The following is a 21,039-nucleotide window of genomic DNA, read 5'->3' on the forward strand; positions in this document are numbered from 1 at the left end:
ACATAGCCTTATACCTCTTCATGCCCAAGCCTAATATTCTTTACATCTCAGTTGGCTTGTCCCAGTAGTTCACTAAGGTGTATTTCTAGCTTTCCACGTTATTAGTGTTAGTGCAGTCTAACCCAGTATGTGTGTTTTCAGTGGAAAAACTGGAACGAGGGTTCCTGGATTTTCTTTTACAGCCGCTTTATGATTTTACTAGCTGTACTACCCGGCTTCGCCCGGGTTAATAACTGCTGTTAAAATAGAATGTATTAACAAAAACGTATTCTGCACACAAAAACCACAAAACAAATAGATAGATAGAAATGTAATTTATTAAATTGTTGCCTATATTAACCAATCAGAGCTCAGATTAATTAACTGTAGCAAAATAGAAGCTAAGCTGTGATTGGTTGCTATTGGCAGCCTCATAAATCTCCAGGCAACAGAAAGCCCTCCCCCCTGACAGTATATATTAGCTCACACATACACATAATAGACAGGTCATGTGACTGACAGCTGCCATATTTCCTATATGGTAGATTTGTTGTTCTTGTAGTTTGGCTGCTTATTAATCAGATTTTTATTTTTGAAGGATAATACCAGACTTGTGTGTGTTTAGGGCGATTATGTGGCGAGGTTGGTGTATGTGTGGTGAAATGTGTGCTGAGGGTGGTATATGTGTTCAAGTACGTGGTAGTGTGTGGCGCATTGTGTGTGTATTCATATCCCCGAGTGTGGTGTGTATCCCATGTCGGGGCCCCACCTTAGTAACTGTACGGTATATACTCTTTGGTGCCATCACTCTCATTCTTTAAGTCCTCCTTGTTCACATCTGGCAGCTGTCAATTTGCCCCCAACACTTTAAGTTTCACCTTTTCCCCATTATGTAGATAGGGGCAAAATTGATTGGTAAATTGGAACGCGCGGGGTTAAAATTTCGCCTCACAACATAGCACCCGGCGCTCCCCGGGATAGTAACTGTCTCTCTGTTTCTCTCCCATTCTCTGTCTGTCTCCCGCTCTGTATATATCTCTCTGTCTCTCTCTATATCTCTTTGTCTGTCTGTCTCTTTCCCTGTCTCTCTGTCTCTTTCTCCATCTGTCTCAATCTCTTTCCCTGTCTGTCAGTCTATTTATGTCTCTTTCCCTCTCTTTCCCTGTCTGTCTCTTTCCCTCTCTTTCCCTGTCAGTCTGTTCCTTTGTCTGTGTCTGTCTCTTTGTGTCTGTCTCTTACCCTGTCTGTGTCTGTCTCTTTCCCTGGCTGCATTGTGACACGCCAACATTCCATATAAGGGCGTGGCTGCGCATTCTTTTGAAGTTGTGGCTCCCAGCGCCATTTGCTTTTAATGGAGGCAGGTTTTTTGGTGAATAACTATAAAGCGCGGGGTTAAAATTTCCCCTCAAAACATAGCCTATGACGCTCTCGGGGTCCAGACGTGTGAGTGTGGAAAATTTTGTGGCTGTAGCTGCGACGGTGCGGATGCCAATCCCGGACATACACACACACACACATTCTGCTTTATATATTAGATTTCTTCTTACATTATATTTAGCCTAATTATTACAGCTGCTTAGTTGGTACTTTTTGACCCACCTGTAGCTTTTGATAGGGGGTGTAACTCTACAATTTATTTACTTTTACTATACTACTAGGAAATGGTTTTTGAACCTGTATACACGTGAATCCGATAAAACATAATGTGTAGTAAGAAGAATATAAATTAAGGACTACGCAATTTGCTTTAAGTTGCTGAAAAGAAATCTACCTCTAGTTAGCTGAATTAATTTTTCTGCATCACATTTATTCTTTTGCTAAAAATAAAAAATCTTAACTGCTTAGCCCAAGTCCATATGCCCTTGGAGGTTTTACTTTTGGCAGAACTCAAGTTAAAAAAATAGTTTACGGCAGCAGAGTGATGCTCATGCTGTATTACATAGAAACTTTGCTCACAGATGTGGATGTCAGACAATATCTTTTTAGCATTACATCATTCATTGCTAAGCTTGACTTATATATATATATTTTAATTTCCTCAGAGGGACCATGATAACGGCGGAGAGGCAGGAACTGTGGGGGGATTTCTGAAGAGCTCTGACAGAAAAGCAAGTGAAGAACCACGAGAAATGATTACGCCTGCTCTCCAGAAAGCCCTGACTAAGCAAGGTATGTCAAGCATCAACACTGCATACATTGTCTGACACACATGCGCTAGGCCAAGTATTACATAGTTAGTGCCAATCTTCTCTGAAACCATATCATGTATTTTTATCCTTGGGACACATTCACAAAAATAAAAAACCTGAGATCTGTAATGGGAAGATAGAATGTTTCTGGTAACATGGTGTAGGAATTTACTCAGTGATGTCCCCATTTGCTCTAAACCAGGGATGGGGAACCTTTTTTTTGCCTCGGGCCATTTGGAAATTTCTACCAACCTTTGGGGGCCACACAAAATTATCAACTTGAAAACTACCATACTATATTTGGTCAAGCAATTAATTCTCACACCTACACTCCTACAGTGGTGGCTGGAGCTTGCTGCTGGGATGTTCGGTGATATTGATCATGTTGCTAATCACAATTGCTTTTCCAGGTTATTCTTGGCCTGGAGTGCTGAAAGCTCTATGTCATAATAAGATTGGTAAATCATATACATCACAGGAGGTTCTGGGGGCAAATGCATCACAGGAGGGGCTGGGGGCATATATACATTACATAGGAGACGCTGGGGGCAAATACATCACTGGAGGGGCTGGGGGCATATATTTAGCACAAGAGGGGCTGGGGACTTATTCTTTAAATATACATATTTATTAATATTCCAGGATTCAAATGTAGAGAAGAAGCGGCAGCTCACTCGGGTAGTAGGCAAAAGTTTGTTCTGCAGTTGCAGACATAATCACAAGAACAACAGGGAGAGGGGGCGGTGCGGGGACTTGTGATTATGTCTGCAACTGCAGAATAAACAAACTTTTGCCTACTACCCGAGTGAGCTGCCGCTTCTTCTCTAAATTTGAATCCTGGAATCTTTACCACGCTGTCAGCAAAGCACCACCAGACACGGCGATACAAGTCCTGGAACAGCTGACTGCTGTCACCCGTGAGTACGGCTCCACTATACAGCTTTACGCTGCAGTGCCCAACCTTCTTTTATTAATAAATATTACAATGTTTTTTCATTTTTTTGTTTTTTTATTTTCAATTCTTTTTTTTCATATATATTTCTTTTACCTTGTTTTTAACTTTTTTACTTCTTCCCTATATGGGACATTACTGTTTATTACCCTGATCGCTGTTAGAATATATTGCAATGTACACACATTGCCATACATTATACCTGTCAGTGTGACACTGACAGAATGCCTTTTAGAACATGATCCTGCATGGTCTAACAGTCTTTTCATAGCTGAGTGACTCGGGGGTCTTAATTGGGGTACTGGATGGAGGGAGAGGATGCACACCCCTCTCCCAGCCCCTAAAATCTGCAATCACTATTGATTGTGTCATTAAGGGGGTTGAAAGCCAGGGGTGGCACCAGCACTGTCTTTGTTTCTAACAACCAGTGTTTGGCTATAACTTCAGGTAAGCTTTCATCAGCGATTGTGCAGACATGGCCCCTTTGACGTTAATTTACATAATTTTGCATTAACCCCTTCCCAACCATGAGGTAAATTGCCAATCCAGTGGTGAAATAAAAATATCTCTGGAGTGTTGCATTAAATAATCAAATCAGAAAATGCCTTTGTAGACACATTCATTCTATATTCTATTTTTAAGAAGCGATTTTAATACATTAGTTTTTCCTGTGAAAACAAGTTTTGTAAAAGTTGAAGTATTTTAGTTGTTATACAGACTATTCTTTTCATTCCAAGGTAACACTGAAACATAGTAAATCAACGAAGGTGTTTTAGATCCTTTTTATGATGCATGAAATTATGTGCATATTCTGGTTAGCAGGAATTTGAAGTTCACAGCTAATAAAGAAGTGTCTCTTAGGTTTGATTTAGAAAGTGAGATGGTAGACCATTAACAGCGATGACATTTTACTGCAAAAATGCTTCACTGCTGTCACTAGCGGAATTCGTTACCTTTTTTTTTAATTTTATTTTACTTAAAGGCATTATCTGGGACATTTTCTCCTCTCTGCTACTAAAATGTTATCGGTAGGTAGCTGCTAACTGCCTACCTCTTCTGATGTGCAGCAATCTTTCTCACATTGGAATGATCATGTGATCACTCCTTGGTGGATTTTTTTTCCCATCTTCTGCGCCATCCCGTCACCATAGTGGCTCCTTTTATTCTGCTCTCTCAGCGAGGCATTGCCATCGTTGTAATCGTGATCGGCAACGGGCTGTTGAATCCAGCGCAGGCTCTCTTCTGTCTGATTCCCCTTTTTGTATGATAATTTGTGGAATGCCTGCTGATTACGGATTGCATTAACTCCGTGTGGTGTACTAGTCTGTATCATGTGGAGGACAATTATCTAGTCTAATTGAACTAATAAACAATGAGGGAACAGCCTTGTTTATTTCCCCCCAATTTTTTTGGGGCACAATGCCTGGAAATGGGTGTTGAGGGATATAAAAAGGGGCCTGCTCCTGTCACCGGTGTATTTCTGCAGGACTTCAACCTAGGGGCCATGATCCAACTGGTGCTTTACACAACTGCTGTACTACCAAACACTGAGCCCATGATTTAGTTTAAAGAATCCAGGTGGGATGAGCCCCGTACGGTGTTTAGGGAAGTCCAATTCACGGCCCCCACCATAGAGCTTGTCTGCACTTCGACTTGTCTACCTGGGGTAAGGAATCATGAGCAGCAGTATAGATGAGAGAAGGGGCTCTTATATCGAGAAAAGCCTACATCCTGCCTTGAGAAACCCTGGGCCCGTGTCCACCAGCTCGTGGTACCCCAGCAGTACCTATCCAAACTATGGCGCTTGATCCATGATGTTTCTACAACTGGGCACGTAGGGGTCAAAAAGACCTTGGCTCACCCGCTGCATATCTTTTTTTTTTTTTTTTGGCCGAGGTGCAAAAATACTGAGCTTCTTGTCCACTGTGTCAACAGATGGTTGGAGCACCCTGTCATGCCCTGCAGCAATCCATACCCTTGATACAGATTTTGTAGGCCTCTCAGCCATCTCCAGCCACAGCAGAAATAGGTATATCCTCACCCTGGTCGACTATGCCACCAACTACCCAGAGGCTGTTGCCTTGTCCATAGATGCGGAGCATGTGGCTCATGCTTTAATGGACAATTTTAGTTGAATAGGGTTTTCATAGGAGGTATTAACCAACCAGAGGGCCTAGTTCCAAATTGAGCTGATTCAGACCCTCTCAGAGAAACATGGGAACTGCGCTATGTGTGCCACCCCCTACCACCCTGAAACTAACAGGTTGTGTGAGCGCTTTAAAGGAACGCTCAAACAGCTCATTAGCCGGTATGTGGAGTCAAAGGGGGTAGACTGGGAGATAAACCTGCAGCAACTCCTCTCCTCACCCTGTGTTGTTTGAGTAGTGTTCTACTACGGGGAGGAACTACGGGTGTTCAGTGGGAAGAGTCCCACCCTCATGTCTCCACAGTAGGATTGTACTATAGTACTTGAGAAAGGAGCACTACTAAAGTACATGGAATAGAAGTGATGTTATAATACAGGGTGCAGAGACATTTTTCTTTTTGTGAAGGTAATAGATAAGTTGGTGACGTATCAAGCATACAGGGGAATGATCAGGCAGAGGGGGGAGCAGAACAGGTAATCTAATGCAGAATAATATAGAAGAGCACATTATACATACAAAGGGCAATGTGCTGATAACGAGGACAAGAAGTCCCAAGATGGCTTCTCTGACACTGATTCAGAACTGAGACAGTGGCTAATATAGGAGGATAGTAACAGAGTTCTGGTCAATTAGGCTTGAGTGGGCAGTCACAGAAGAGTATAAAGTGGTCAGGGCTAGCATTGCCTGTGAGGTTGGAAAAAGTCACAAGAAGCTGCCAAACCTGGAAGAGGAACATGTAAACAACCACTGAATCAAAGAACTGGAGGAGGGGAAGGTAGACAAAAAAAACAATGCAAAGGTGCTTTTTCATTACCATTCAGCACTGTTTTTCTTATCAATAATAATTTGAGTTTTGGGGTTGGAAAACCCCTTTAAGGAGGACCCATCACTTTCATTTATCAAAAGCAGAGACGTATAGATACCTTTTGACATTAAACGTTTGATCACTCATTAATTCCATGCTGTTATAGTGAGGTGAGTGGTGCCATTGTCTGTCTTCCCATTGTTCTTGAAATGGCATTCCACTCAACCCCCCCAAAATCAAGTCCCCACTAAGATTTGTCATCTGTTAATGGAAATCCTGGGGGCTTCCTACGTTACTGGTAGCACACAGGCTCTGGAAAATGTTATGCACCCGAAAAGAAATCCAGGAAACTCTGTGCTCCCAAATCTAAATGCCCCCCTCCCTTATGAGCACTAAACCACAGTTAACATCCACATGTTTGGCATTGTTGTAGTGATGAAGACTGCTTAATTTACGTGTTATCTTTCTCCAGAAGCCTAAGCTGTGCACTAGAATGTACTGGGCATTACAAGGGCTTATTTGCAACTCTCTCTAGTTTTAATGGGGTAAAAATTTAAAGTTTCAATGTTGATAAGATTTGTATCTTTTGCTATACGTTTACTTATATTGAGCCGTCATATTCCACGGCTCGTGGCAGGCACCTTTTACTAGAAATCGGATTCTAGTTTTTTCTAGAGCAGCTAATGACATTGATGGAAATCCTTTCTCACATGATATGCTTATATTTGTATCACATGACACCTGAAAGTAAAGGGAACCTGTCTCTCTATTAATACTGCCCAGGCCTCGGGCAGAATGTATCAGAGCCTGCCTGCACTATTACAGAGGTATGTTTTACTCCGAAACGCTGTGGCATTTTAGAGAAATCATAGCTTGTAAAACAGGGAGAAACCTGAGTAGTTCAGTGACGTCCCGGACGATTTCTCTACATTATTAAATTATGCAAATGTTTTTCACGTTCAAGATGTCTGTGATTTGGGAATTTACATCATGTTCGGTAATATCTATAAGATTCAGTAGAGCAGGGTCTTATGCTGTTGTTATAATCTCATTATAATCGTATCCTCATTTTCCCCCCCTTTAGATGTAATTTTCGTCTGCCATCATTTTTTTTAATGCTCCCAGTGAAAACACCTGCTTGTGTGATTTAAATGATTTTACATCAATCACTTTCAACCATAGCAGCTGCTCAGTTTAGGAGGGAATTGTAACACAATTCATTTTCTTAAAAAAAACATGACTTAATTGTACAGTTGTGCGTCTGTGTCACGTCTGAATGCAAGTTTTCCAATTCACTAAAATGGAACATTTAATAGTTTAGTATTTAAAGGGGTCCTCCATGGCTCTATCCCTAATGGTGTACTTTACTTCTCAGCTTATATATATATATATATATATATATATATATATATATATATATATATATATATATATATATATATATATATATATATATATATATATATATATATATATATATATATATATATATATAATATAACATTTTGGTTCCCTGTGACTGTTGCATTTTGTCAGTCTGCCTTCATTCTTCCTTGCTTAAAAGTGGCGTTCCCATCTCCAAGATCCTATCCCAGTATGTAGTAGGTGTAATAATATATGAGCAAATACCTCCAATTAGAAATGTAGTATAGTTCTCCTGATATAGTCATGTCTCTTACCTCCTGTTCAGGGCATTACAATAGCTTAAGTATCCATGGTTATGGCCACACATATATGGACAGTTAGGCTACATGCGCACGCTGCTGCTTTTTCGTGTTCACAAACTGCAGCCAAAACTGCAGCCAAAACTGCACCTTGTCAGAGAGAGCCTGGAAATGTCACAAAAAATGTAGGTGCTTTTTTGGTGCGTTTTTGCTGCTTTTTTGGTGCGTTTTTGGCTGCAGTTTTGTCAACAATTGTTTCATGTATTTTTCAGTTCAAACAAGCCCATAAACCTTGTTGAATTGAAAAAAAAAAATTAGAAATAAATAAATAATTAAAAAAAACTGGCGTGCGGTCCCCCCCAATTTTAATGCCAGCCAGATAAAGCCATACGGCTGAAGGCTGGTATTCTCAGGATGGGGAGCCCCACGTTATGGGGAGCCCCCCAGCCTAACAATATCAGTCAGCAGCCGCCCAGAATTGCCGCATACATTAGATGCGACAGTTCTGGGACTGTAACCGGCTCTTCCCAATTGGCCCTGGTGCGTTGGCAAATCGGGGTAATAAGGAGTTATTGGCAGCCCATAGCTGCCAATAAGTCATAGATTAATCATGTCAGGCGTCTATGAGACACCTTCCATGATTAATCTGTAAATTACAGTAAATAAACACACACACCTGAAAAATCCTTTATTAGAAATAAAAACACAAACACATTCCCTCATTACCAATTTATTAACCCCGACAAAGCCCTCTATGTCCGGCGTAATCCAGGATGGTCCAGCGTCGCTTCCAGCTCTGCTGCATGGAGGTGACCGGAGCTGCAGAAGACACAGCCGCTCGGGTCACCTCCATGCAGCAAATGAAGACAGCCGTGCGATCAGCTGAGCTGTCACCGAGGTTACCCGCGGCCACCGCTGAATCCAGCGGTGGCCGCGAGTAACCTCAGCGACAGCTCAGCTGATCGCGCTACTGCATGGAGCTGACAGGAGCGTGGAGGACGGGACTTTCAGCGGTGGCGGTGGCGGTGAGAGGGGTCCATCATCTCCCCTGTGCGGGGACAGCGGTACTTCGGGGAACTCGTGGAGGACGGAACTATCAGCGACGGCAGCGAGAGGGGGATGGACATTGGCAGCTAAAAACATTGATTTTTCCCTCTCGCTGCCGCTGATAGTCCCGTCCTCCACATCATCTCCCCTGTGCGTGCACGCTGGGGACAGCGGTACTTCGGGGAACACGTGAAGGACGGGACTATCAGCAGCGGCGGCAGCGAGAGGGAAAAATCAATGTTTTCAGCTGCCAATGTCCATCTCCCTTACGCCGCCGCCGCCGCCGATAGTCCCGTCCTCCACATCATCTCCCCTGTGCGTGCATGCTGGGGACAGCGGTACTTCGGGGAACACGTGGAGGACGGGACTATCAGCGGCGGCAGCGAGAGGGGGATGGACATTGGCAGCTGAAAACATTGATTTTTCCCTCTCGCTGCCGCCGCTGCTGATAGTCCCGTCCTCCACATCATCTCCACTGGGGACAGCGGTACTTCGGAGAACACATGGAGGACGGGACGGCACCACTTGCCTGACCTCACTTCCTGACAAATCACCTGCGTTTTTGCTAGCAAAAACGCAGGTAAAATGCAGGTAAAATGCACCACTTTTGATTAGCATGCATTTTTCCTGCGTTTTTGATGCCCTCATTGATTTCAATGGGTGACAAATGTTGACAAAAACGCAGGAAGAATGAACATGCTGCATTTTTTTTGTCACAAACTTTTGACAAAAAAAACGCTGACAAACTGCAATGTGCGCATGACAAATCTGACTTCTCATAGACTTTGCTGGGAAGTCAGATGTCAGAAAGTTCAGCTGACAAAACTGCAGCCAAAAAAGCAGCAAAAAAGCAGGAAAAAAAGCAGCAAAAAAGCAGGAAAAAAAGCAGCGTGCGCATGTAGCCTTAGTTAGTTGCTCATGGTTGCAACCATGGATGCTTAAGCTGCAATGCCCTGCACATGAGGTAAGAGACACAGCTATATCAGGAAAACTATAGTACATTTCTAATTGGAGGTATTTGCTAATATTATTTTTATTATTATTATTATTACTATACTTACTGTGTTTCTCCGAAAATAAGATCGGGTCTTATATTATATTATTATTTGCTCCGAAAGAGAGGCTAGAGCTTATTTTCAGGGGATGTCTTATTTTTTTTTCCATGACCAACAATCCCCATTCATTTAATCAAAGTTATTCAAATATAATCATATGACGTTCTGGAACATCAACATAACTCCCCAAACAATTTGCGTAACAGCATGGTATATGGAACATACCAGGTCCATAGCAGTGTTACACTTGGAATACAAACACTGGGGCCCCTAGGACAAGGGGTCCCTGAGAATATGCCCAGCTAGACATCCCCTAATGCCGACTGACTGTAACTAGGGCTTATTTTTGGGGTAGTACTTATATTTTAAGCATATGCCAAAGATCCTGTAAAATCATGCAAGGTCTTATTTCCAGGGTAGGTCTTAAATTGGGGAAAACAAGGTACTACATATTGACAGAGGTTCTTGGAGATGGAAATACCCCTTTTTATTTATATTTTTTGCTATATGACAGCATAGATAGTGTATGCATCTAATTAAAAAATACTTGCATTGTGGAACATCTTGATTTTTTTATTTTTTTTTTTAACTTAAAGTGAACCTGTCAGGTCCAATTTGCATCCAGAACCACGAGCAGTTCTGGGTTCATATTGGTATTTCCTGCCTAACGGTCTCTGTATGCACTAGCATAGATTAAGAGAGCTTTAGAAAAAGTTATTTCTAAAGATCTTTTACCGTATGCTAATGCCCCCTGGGCGTTGCTTACCTTGCCAATCAGCCCAATTAGCATGTTAGTACATCCCTTTGGCTTGCTATCGTGCTAATAAATACGCAGCGTCACAGGATCTCCGCTGCCATCGCGTCTGACTGGGGATTTCGGCTCAGTGCGTATGACCTCGGAAGTTTGGTCATTCGCACTACTTCAGTTTGAAGCCAGAATGCGTACACCAGACTTCATAGTGTGCATGACCCCAAACTCAGGAGCTCAAATCCCCCGTCGGGCGGCGGAGAGGTGAGTGAGATCATCCTGTGATGCTGCGCATTCATTAGCATGATAGCACACCCACAGGGACATACTAAAGCTGGTGTCACACATAACGACAACGACAACGACGTCGCTGCAACGTCACCATATTCTGTGACGTTGCAGCGACCTCAACAGCGACGTCGCTATGTGTGACACATAACAACGATCAGACCCCTGCTGCGAAATCGCTGCTCGCTCCTGAATGCTCCAGGTCATTTTTTGAACGCTGCTATCCCGCTGCGCCATAATGATAAGCTGATAATCCTTTTGTTTGACACCGCAGCAGGGACGCTACGCTACGTCTGAAACCACACAACGACTGTCGACGTCGCTATGATCGCTGCTCCGTCGCTGCTTTTTATAACATGTTTGACAGCTTACTAACGATCATCTATGGTCGCTGCTACGTCACAGAATATGGTGACGTTGCAGCGATGTCGTTGTCGTTATGTGTGACCCCAGCTTAACATGCTAATTGGGACGACTGGCAAGGGATGCAACGCCCAGGCGGCTAATGCCCTTGCTCACTAGCATACGGTAAAAGATCTTTAGAAATACTTTTTATCCATGCTATTGTATTCAGGGACAGTTAGGCAGGGATTAGCAATATACACCCAGAACTGCTCGTGGTTCTGAGTGCATATTACACCTGACAGGTTCTCTTTAAGAAATAAAATCTGAGACTTGAGATGTACGGGGAGTAAAGACAGAATTTCTTTTACATGGCTTTGGTAAACGAGGCACATTGTATGCGTTTGTGGTGCGGTGGATGAAAGATCGTGTCTGAAATTTATACATTTTTTTCTGATTCTCATTTGATAAAAAGATGGCACTCTTTATTCAACTGATAATGCAACAGGGAGCTCATTACCTTCACGTCGACCGATGAACTAAGTTTGATACTTCTCCAAGTAACTAAACCAGCCTGGACTTTACAATGGGGCAAAGGTCACAACCGAAGGAAAAATCTGAGCATGGAAGAAACAAATATATTTGACAATTGCATGAAAATTGAGTCTTTTATAGAAGTAAAAATGATAAGAAGTAGCCTTTTACACTTTTCTCTACAATTTTAAATATCTGTCTTTAAACCCCATTATGACAGATAAACCATACAGTATTAATGTTGTTCAAATCCAAACAAATACATACAATATATAATATATAATAGCAAAATAAATTATTGTTTAATGGTATTTGAGATTGGTGCTAGACCAGTAAATAACCGGCCCAGCCAGTATTAACCTGGGAATCCAGTACATGTAATGTTCTCTTCAGTAGAAAGTGCTAATATTCTAGCATAGTAAGACAGTGCGCTCTCAGCCTGTTCCTATTTGGACTGGGTATTTCCACTTTGCCAGGCTTGTCAGAAATGGGACTAAAGGCCGCTTTACACGCTACGACATCGCTAAAGCGATGTCGTTGCGGTCACGGAATTCGTGACGCACATCCGGCCGTGTCAGCGATGTTGTTGCGTGTGACACCTATGAGCGATTTTGAATCGTCCCAAAAACATGCAAAATCGCTAATCGGTGACATGCCCCCCTATTCCAAATTATTGTTGCTGCTGCAGGTACGATGTTGTTCGTCGTTCCTGCGGCAGCACACATCGCTATGTGTGATACCACAGGAACGAGGAACCTCACCTTACCTGCAGCCGCCGGCAATGAGGAAGGAAGGAGGTGGGCAGGATGTTCGTCCCGCTCATCCCCGCCCCTCCGCTTTGATTGGGTGGCCGCTTCGTGACATTGCTGTGACGCCGAACGAACCGTCCCCCTTAGAAAGGAGGCTGTTCGCCGGTCACAGCGACGTTGCTAGGCAGGTAAGTAGTGTGACGGGTCTGTGCGATTTTGGGGGGGGCGATGGGGGCGGGTACACACGCTAGCGATCTCGCTAGCGAGATCGCAGCGTGTAAAGCGGCCTTACGTGTGGTAATTGCAGCGTTAAGGTAGCAGAGCACCAGGTACACTAACATTCAGCAGCATGATATGGACACACTGCTTGCCTGTGCAGTTCTCGGTCAAGAAGGCAGGTTGAAACAGGATGCATTTATATGATCTAATCGAGAGAGCATTCCCAGGGATACCCGTTTACTGAATAGTGGCATGTCTAAATTGGCTCTCAATCACCCAATAAATATGTAAAACGCTTGTTTGTAGGGTGAAATGACTTAAAGCAGAATGAAATATCATTGTTTAAATGTGACGTGGCGAGAACAATGATAACCTATACGTAATGAACTACTATTCTGCTCCAATGGAAACGCGATTGGCTGTTTAAACCATTTATTTAAGAGGTTTCCCCACAATCCTATAAGTAGACACCCCACTGTAAAAAATAGCTAAAATCACAGTGCAGTTACTCTCCCTCCATGAGTCCACCAAAAGCTCCACATTGCTTCTTGGGTCTCTGTGTACTGGCTGCAGCGGTGATGTGTTCTGTCGACGTGACCTCACCACTGGATTAGCTATTTTACAATTGTTGGGGTCTGCTTTAATAAATGTGGGAGAACTCTGTTTAAACCACTGCCAATTTGCTTTCATTTTGTAAATTAGCAGCTGTTTATAGGCTGCGGTCGACTTGTCAATGCCCCATACAGTGAGTTATTTTGTGCAGACTCAATGTTCTGCAAATTATTGGGTAGTAAAAGTTTTAGAATTGACAGACTTAATACTTTTAGTGGGTTTTTGCAATGCAATCTGAGGACAGTTTGTGGTATGGGTTAAAACTAAAACCGTAAAGCATACTCAGTAGTAAGGGGCACTTTGCACACTACGACTCCGCAGGTGCGATGTTGGTGGGGTCAAATAGAAAGTGACGCACATCTGGCCTCGCTGTCGATATCGTAGTGTGTAAAGCCTTTTTAATACGATTAACGAGCGCAAAAGCGTCGTAATCGTATCATCGGTGTAGCGTCGGTCATTTCCATGATTTGGAAATGACCGGTTACGATGTTGTTCCTCGTTCCAGCGGCAGCACACATTGCTGTGTGTGAAGCCGCAGGAGCGAGGAACATCTCCTACCTGCGTCACGCCCGCCAATGCGGAAGGAAGGAGGTGGGTGGCATGTTTACGTCCCGCTCATCTACGCCCCTCCGCTTCTATTGGCCGCCTGCCGTGTGACGTCGCTATGATGCCGCACAACCCGCCCCCTTAATAAGGAGGCGGGTCACCGGCCAGAGCGACGTCACAGGGCAGGTGAGTGCATGTGACGCTGGCGTAGCGATAATGTTCGCTACGCCAGGCCAGCTATCATCATGATATCGCAGCTGCGACGGGGACTATCGCGCACGGCATCGCAGCATCGGCTTGTGATGTCGTAGTGTGCAAAGGGCCCCTTAGTGTTTGCATTTAATGGCATTCATTGTGTAGGGAAAATGATCTGACAGCAAGATGTGAGGACTTGTTTTTTTGCGTGAAAAGCTGATTTCTATATTGGTAGGATTTTGGGATGTATGCCTCCAGATCTTTATCAGTTTTTCTTGTGTGCAAAAACAAAAAATAAAAGCTGTCATTTTTTTTAAGCCTCTTTTATCAAAGTGTGAATGAAAAAACTGACAGTACACAGCTTGCATCCATGTGCGCCCCATTATTTTTTTTTTTCCATGTGCCCATAGACTTGCATTGACAAGTTTTACCCGTCAAATCAAAATCAGGAATGCGGACCATTAATCATCAAACATAGACAGGTATGTGTCAACCCCATAGACTATAATAGCAATTAGTTCTATCCATGAAAAACACGGAAAGTTGTACATGTGTTTTAATGCATTCAATGCAATAAAGCACATTGAAGGGGAAAAAAAAAGTAATTTCCTTCTGAGATAGAACAGTAGATAGAAGGATAGATAGAGGGATAGATAGAGGACAGATCAATCAACAATCGAGACGCTGCAGTTCTCCCGAGCGGTAATGTGTTATGTTACCTGTAATTACCTCTGTAGTCTCGTTGCGACGCTGCATTCAGTACAGTGTCAGTCGCGGCTGGATGCAAGCGACGTGGGACATCGCTGTGGATTACACCGGAGCTGTGTGTTTGGGGGGGGGGGTTAATAAAGTGGTGAAAGAGGGGGCTTTTTTGTGTTTTATTTAAAATAAATGATTTTTCGGTGTGTTTATTCACTTTACTTACAGGTTAATCTTGACAGCTGTCTCATAGATGCTGACATGATTAAAGCCTGGACTTAGTGGCGGTGATGCGCTGCCATTAACTCATTATTACCCTGATTGCCACCGCATCACGGCAACAGAAAGAGCCGGGGACACTCCAGGACTGCCGCATAATGAATGCGACAGTCCCGTTGCAGCTGCGGGCTGATATTCTCGGCTGCGGGAGGGGGTGGGCATTAATCCTGTTCTTCGCTCTCCCCAGCCTGAGAATACCGGGCTGCCGCTGTGTATTTTACCTCGGCTGGACGGTAAAAATACAGCAGAGCCCACGTGTTTTTTTTTTTTGTTTTTTTTTTTAGATGTCCGTTTGATTTCTATGTGTGCATTCTATATGTCTGTGTCTGTGTGTGAGTGTGATGTGTGTGTTCTATGTCTGTGGTGTGTGTGTTTTACTCTCTGCTCCGCTTCCTCTTCCTGTCATAATGACATCACTTCCCTGCAAAACGCAGGCAGTGATGAACATTATGTCCCAAAACCGTGAAATACCGGAGGGAATAACTCAGGAAAATGCAATGAACCGCACAGAATTTGCTACCTGCGTTATTCCCTGCGGGATTTCACGATTACATTGCAGTCAATGGAGTGAAATGCCGCAGCGACGTGCGGAAAAGAAGTGACATGCAATTGTTTTTGCTGCAGAAATCCCACAGCAAAACATGTAGCTGTCAAAATCGACCTAGTGCGCACAGAATTTTTTTCCCATAGGATTTGCTGGTGAATCACTGCAGAGATGTTATGAACATAACATGCAGCAAAACCGCAGGAAATCCGCAGCAAAAACCGGTAAGTGCGCTCAGGGCCTTATAGAGATTCACATTCAAGTAACTGCCAGATCTGCAGCAAAGAAAGTTTATTTTATCAAAATGACACCAAGCAGATCAGTAAGTGACACATTGCTGGAATCTGGGTCTCTGTCTCTACCTTATACTGCTCTAAGATCCAGTAGCAGAAACCTGGTGACAGATTCCCTTTTAAGGCAGTGCTTGAAAATAATTGACAAACAAAATGTTGACACTTTAGGCACAATTTTGCTATCTTCACTTAGGGGTATACTCACTTTTGTTGTCAGGAGTTTAGACATTAATGGCTGTGTGTTGAGTTATTTACAGGGCACACAAAATATACAGTTATACAAGCTGTACATTGACTACTTTACATTGTATCAAAGTGTCATATTTTCAAAGCTGTCTTGAAACGATATAATAACCGTGAGGGGTGTACTCACTTATGTGATATACTTTACATCAGTGTTTCCCAAACTCCAGTCCTCATGGCCCCCAACAAGTCATGTTTTCAGGATTTCCTTACTATTGAACAGTTGAAGGAATCATTATCAAGGCATCACCTGTGCTATATGAGGGAAATCCTGAAAACATGACCTGTTGGAGGCCGTGAGGACTGGAGTTTGAGAACCGTTGCTTTACATTATTAAAAAGTATATATTGAGACCTGTATTCATATGGGAGAGAGCCTTGTACCCTATTTCAGAGGGGTGCAGTGCTTAAATATAAATTCTGGCCCCCAGCCATGGAGTTTCCACGCACGCTCAGGCAAAATAATGGAAAAAATAAATGAAAACATGATCATTAGTTCTGAAGGATAAATCTGATGAAGGAGGCCCCCAGGCATCTTGTTTTTGTAAGAATATCTAATCTATAGTCTGTCTTACAGAACACTCCTACAATACCTGCAGGCTCAGCCCTGATTTCCTTACATGAAACGATACATATAAAGCTGGTATATAGATGACTTGTTATGTGTCAGCTATCATGCTGGCAAATTGGGGACTCTAATGCGGGTGTCACACGAGACGATCTATCGTTCGATGCATCGTCGGGGTCACGGTTTTTGTGACGCACATCCGGCATCGTTTGCGATGTCGTCCCGTGTGACACCTACAAGCGACTCTGAACGTTTGCAAATCGGGTATTGTTGACACGTCGCTCATTTTTAAAAAATCGTTTATTCTTCTTTGCGCCGGTTGTTCATCGTAGGACACATCGCTCCGTGTGACACCCCGGGAACGATGAACAGATCTTACCTGCGTCCTGCGGCTCCCGCCGGCTATGCTGTAGGAAGGAGGTGGGCGGGATGTTTACGTCCCGCTCGTCTCTGCCCCTCTGCTTCTATTGGCCGGCTGCCACGTGACGTCGCTGTGACGCCGAACGTCCCTCCCCCTTCAGGAAGTGGATGTTTGCCGCCCACAGCGAGGTCGCTCAGCAGGTAAGTACGTGTGACAGGGGGTTTAACGACTTTGTGCGCCACGGGCAACTAATTGCCCGTGACGCACAAACGACGTGGGCGGATACGATCGCTCGTGCGATCGCACAATAAATCGTATTGTGTGAAGCCCGCATAATGGTTGGATTGATTATTTTATTTATCCGTGTGACTGATGAGCTAGCTGTAGAAAAAAATTATTTTGCTTACATTTTTTAAGCAACTCTGCAAATGTCTGTTGCATATATAATATAACCTTGAAATAATCTTTTAAAGGATTGGGAAATGAACAATATCTGTATTTTGGCAGAATCTATCCGCACAATTTATTTAAGGATTTAACACCTTGCCTATAGCCGAACATTAGGTCTGTCTTTAGTGGACGGTGGTAGAGTATTTTTTTCATGAACTAATTGTGCCCTTTTCATTTAATGTGAACATGGATTAAAAAATTGCTCAAGCACCCACTTTACTATGTCATGTTAATTAAAAAAAGCATGGACTAACTGTAATGAAGACTGCAGAGTGTTCCCAATGTGCTTTGTAGTGTCCATTATTACACTGTACAAACTTTTCTAATTATCTGCTTTATTATCGAATGGATATAAAATCCATCTCAACAGTTCTGGTCCATGAACAGAAATGGGTGTTCGTTGTAATCTAGACACTGTTGTCTCTTACAATTTGTCTTGGTTAACATATGGTAATCCTAAAAGATTTGCAAGGGTTGGCTGTTTTGCAGCATGATCATAATTAAGGGCCTGTTTAGACAAGTCGATTATCTTGCAAGAGAATTTTTATTTTTTTTAATTCATATAAAAAGAAAATATTTTATATCGACAGACACTGAGTAGTAAAACTGAACTTTTACTAGATCTATTATTTTTTTATTTTAATATATATATTATATAGCGTCAACATATTCCGCAGCGTTTTACATAGATCACAAACACTGTCCTCATTGGGGCTCACAATCTAAATTCCCTATCAACATGTCTTTGGAGTGTGGGAGGAAACCCACAGAAACGCGGGGAGAACATACAAACTCCTTGCAGATGTTGTTCTTGGTGGGATTTGAACCCAGGACCGCAGCGCTGCAAGATTGCAGTGCTAACCACTGAGCCACCATGGCACCCTAATGGCATCACACATGTATAAAAACACCCAAACAAAAATGAAAAGGTAACCATAAAAATTCCACACAAGTGGATTTTTAGCTAGTCAGATATAAGGGGTACCTTACTAAATAGTCGAATGGCCCCTGGAATATCCGTAGAGTGAAACAGCAGTACTAAGGGCTAAGCCACACGGCGAGAAAAACAGTGCGAGTGGAGTGCGATAAAACATCGCATTCCCCTCGGACCAATTCTAGCCTGTGTGTCAGCACACGAGCGATTATTTTCTCAGCCCTAATCGGACTGAGAAAACAATCGCAGCATGCTGCGATTGTAAGCTGAGTCTCTTTCTCTCGCACCCATTCAAGTGAATGGGGCGAGAGAAAAATCGCACTGCACTCGCGGTACACCGGTGTACTGCTAGTGCAATGCGAGAATGGCAATAGCCGGCTACGCAGTAGAGAGGGAGAGAAATCCCTCCCTCCCCTCCTGAGTGCCGGCCCGCCCCCCGCAGCTGAGGTCTGCTCGCACGAACGGACCTCAGTTGCAAGGACACAGGCATGACACTCGGCTCTGCTGTACTGCCAGCACGAGCCGAGTCTCATGCAAGTGGATCGCAGTAGTGCCCGTGTGGCCCCAGCCTAATACATACGCTCTTAATGTAGCTACAACAACAAAGGTCGGACTGCTACAATAGAACACTCTTTAAGGAGCAATGTCAACGATCTTAAATACATGTTGTCACAAACCACCGGGGGGGGTCACTCAGAAATCCCCCCGCGCTGGCTACCAGTACGTCACAATCGGGGGGTAACAAGTGGGGGTCACCCCTCCTTTATACCTCCCGACCGACAGACAGAGCACGTGACGCGCTCTCTAGCGCCCCTCTTATAGTCAGGCCAATTATGGAATTGCCCGACAATAAGCAAGGAGGCCGCTATACTACTTATGCCGATTATTGAAGGGTCCCCGGTGAGAGTAGGGTATATATTCCCCCGACCTCCGCGGGCGGAATATATAAAATCTCCCCGAATCTCACTGGCCTCCCCACAATAATCCTTGGCACAAACTCGCTGCCACCAACCGCTTCACGGTAACTATTAGCCGAACACACAGACGTGGGATTCAAGATCGAGATAACAGAACAGCCCAAGATTAATTATATAATTTAATCAGCCTAAAGCACACTAGAAACTACAATATATACAATAGGGAATCTACAGAATATACATATGTCAGAGTACAGTTACAATCAAAGCATGGGTTACAAACAGGCATACACAGTTCCAGCAGTTACCTTGTTGCGTCTGGCCACAGGGGGGCGCTGTACCCAGGTTTCTAGGATCCTTCCCACAGATGTTTCCTACACGTGCCCCCAGCGAAAAGAACACTGGAAAATGGCCGAAGTAGGGTTATCAACCTGGGCAAATCCAGGTCCCCTCCTACCTTAGTGACCTCAGAGGGAGCACTGCTCCACCCCTGGCTTGAGTTATGGACAATCCACAACATGGAATATGGGCCATAACTTTGCCTGGGAGCGTCGTAGGCGGACGCCAATGCTCTCATTGTGACAGTTATGAATTTAGCTACAGAACGAGGGGACTCATGACCTGTCTGCCAGTTCCCCATTGGCTGATATCACGCCTGGGGCATTTCCCAATGTCCTGCTCCCATAAAAAGGGTGTGCCGGCATCGTCCGCATGCGGAGACACCATTTTTATGGTTGCCATATTTATCGGAAATATGGCTTGCGAGATATGAACCATTTTTTACTGGAGTCGTTCTGTCTGGCTATTTCCATAGCCTTGCTAACTAGCTAGCAGCCCCCACTACAGGGTCACGGCAGGGAGTCATCCTGTGTCCATTGTCCCCAAGCCACCTAATTTCCATATCACAGGACATGGCCATGGAGGTGTAAGTGGAACACTGAGAACAAGAAGGGAGGGGGCACTGCCAGGGAGTGATGAGGGATTATGACTGGAGTCATAATTCATCTTCATATCCCGGGATTTGCCTCACACATGTTCCTACAGAAGGGCTATCCTGAAAAAGTTCTCAGAAACGTCTACAATGAGACTAAGGTGAAAATAAGGACAGAACGCCTACTTCCAAAGAAACTGGTGGCAAAGTTATCAGGTTTGTCACCACATATTGTAATGGCTCTAAGGAAATAAGATCTATAAATGAGAGACATTGGCCCATGCTGATGATGGATAAAGACATCAAGGATAAACTGGGCCACTATCCACACATCACTTTTAAAAAAGGCAAGTTCTTTAGAGACCGATTCGTCAAGTCAATTTATGTACCCAGATAAGATACTTGGTTAAAATCCGATATTAAAGGGAACCTGTCACACAGAAAATGATCAACCTACATATATGGGGTTAATTTGAAGGCTAATTGCATTCGAAACCTGTCCTGTGCCTGCACAATGCATTCTACTGACTGGAAGAAAAGAAATGTATTCTCCCTCCGGCAGTGTCTCGGTTTCAGTCATGGAGATGGCATCAGCGCTGATTCAGTCACTGCTCTGTGTGGAGAGCGGCTGCTGTAAACACCTCCTGCACTGACTGACAGCCTCCTCTAATGCAGAGCGGCTGTCGGTCAGTGCGGGGGTGTGGTTACAGCCTCCGCTCTCCCTACACAGAATGGTGGCTGAACTCTCGC

The 21,039-nt window shown here is 43.8% G+C and overlaps 1 protein-coding gene across 1 annotated transcript in view; it reads left to right on the plus strand.

Moving 5' to 3' along the window:
- LOC142291656 (S-adenosyl-L-methionine-dependent tRNA 4-demethylwyosine synthase TYW1-like) overlaps positions 1 to 21,039 on the plus strand; it is a 293,905-nt gene that overhangs the window by 87,192 nt on the left and 185,674 nt on the right. The window contains exon 8 of the mRNA XM_075336334.1: positions 2,022 to 2,148. Coding sequence (XP_075192449.1) covers positions 2,022 to 2,148 — 127 coding nt within the window. The remainder of the gene's footprint in view (positions 1 to 2,021; positions 2,149 to 21,039) is intronic.

The sequence above is a fragment of the Anomaloglossus baeobatrachus genome, chromosome 2, assembly GCF_048569485.1.
Source record: "Anomaloglossus baeobatrachus isolate aAnoBae1 chromosome 2, aAnoBae1.hap1, whole genome shotgun sequence".
NCBI lineage: Eukaryota > Metazoa > Chordata > Amphibia > Anura > Aromobatidae > Anomaloglossus > Anomaloglossus baeobatrachus.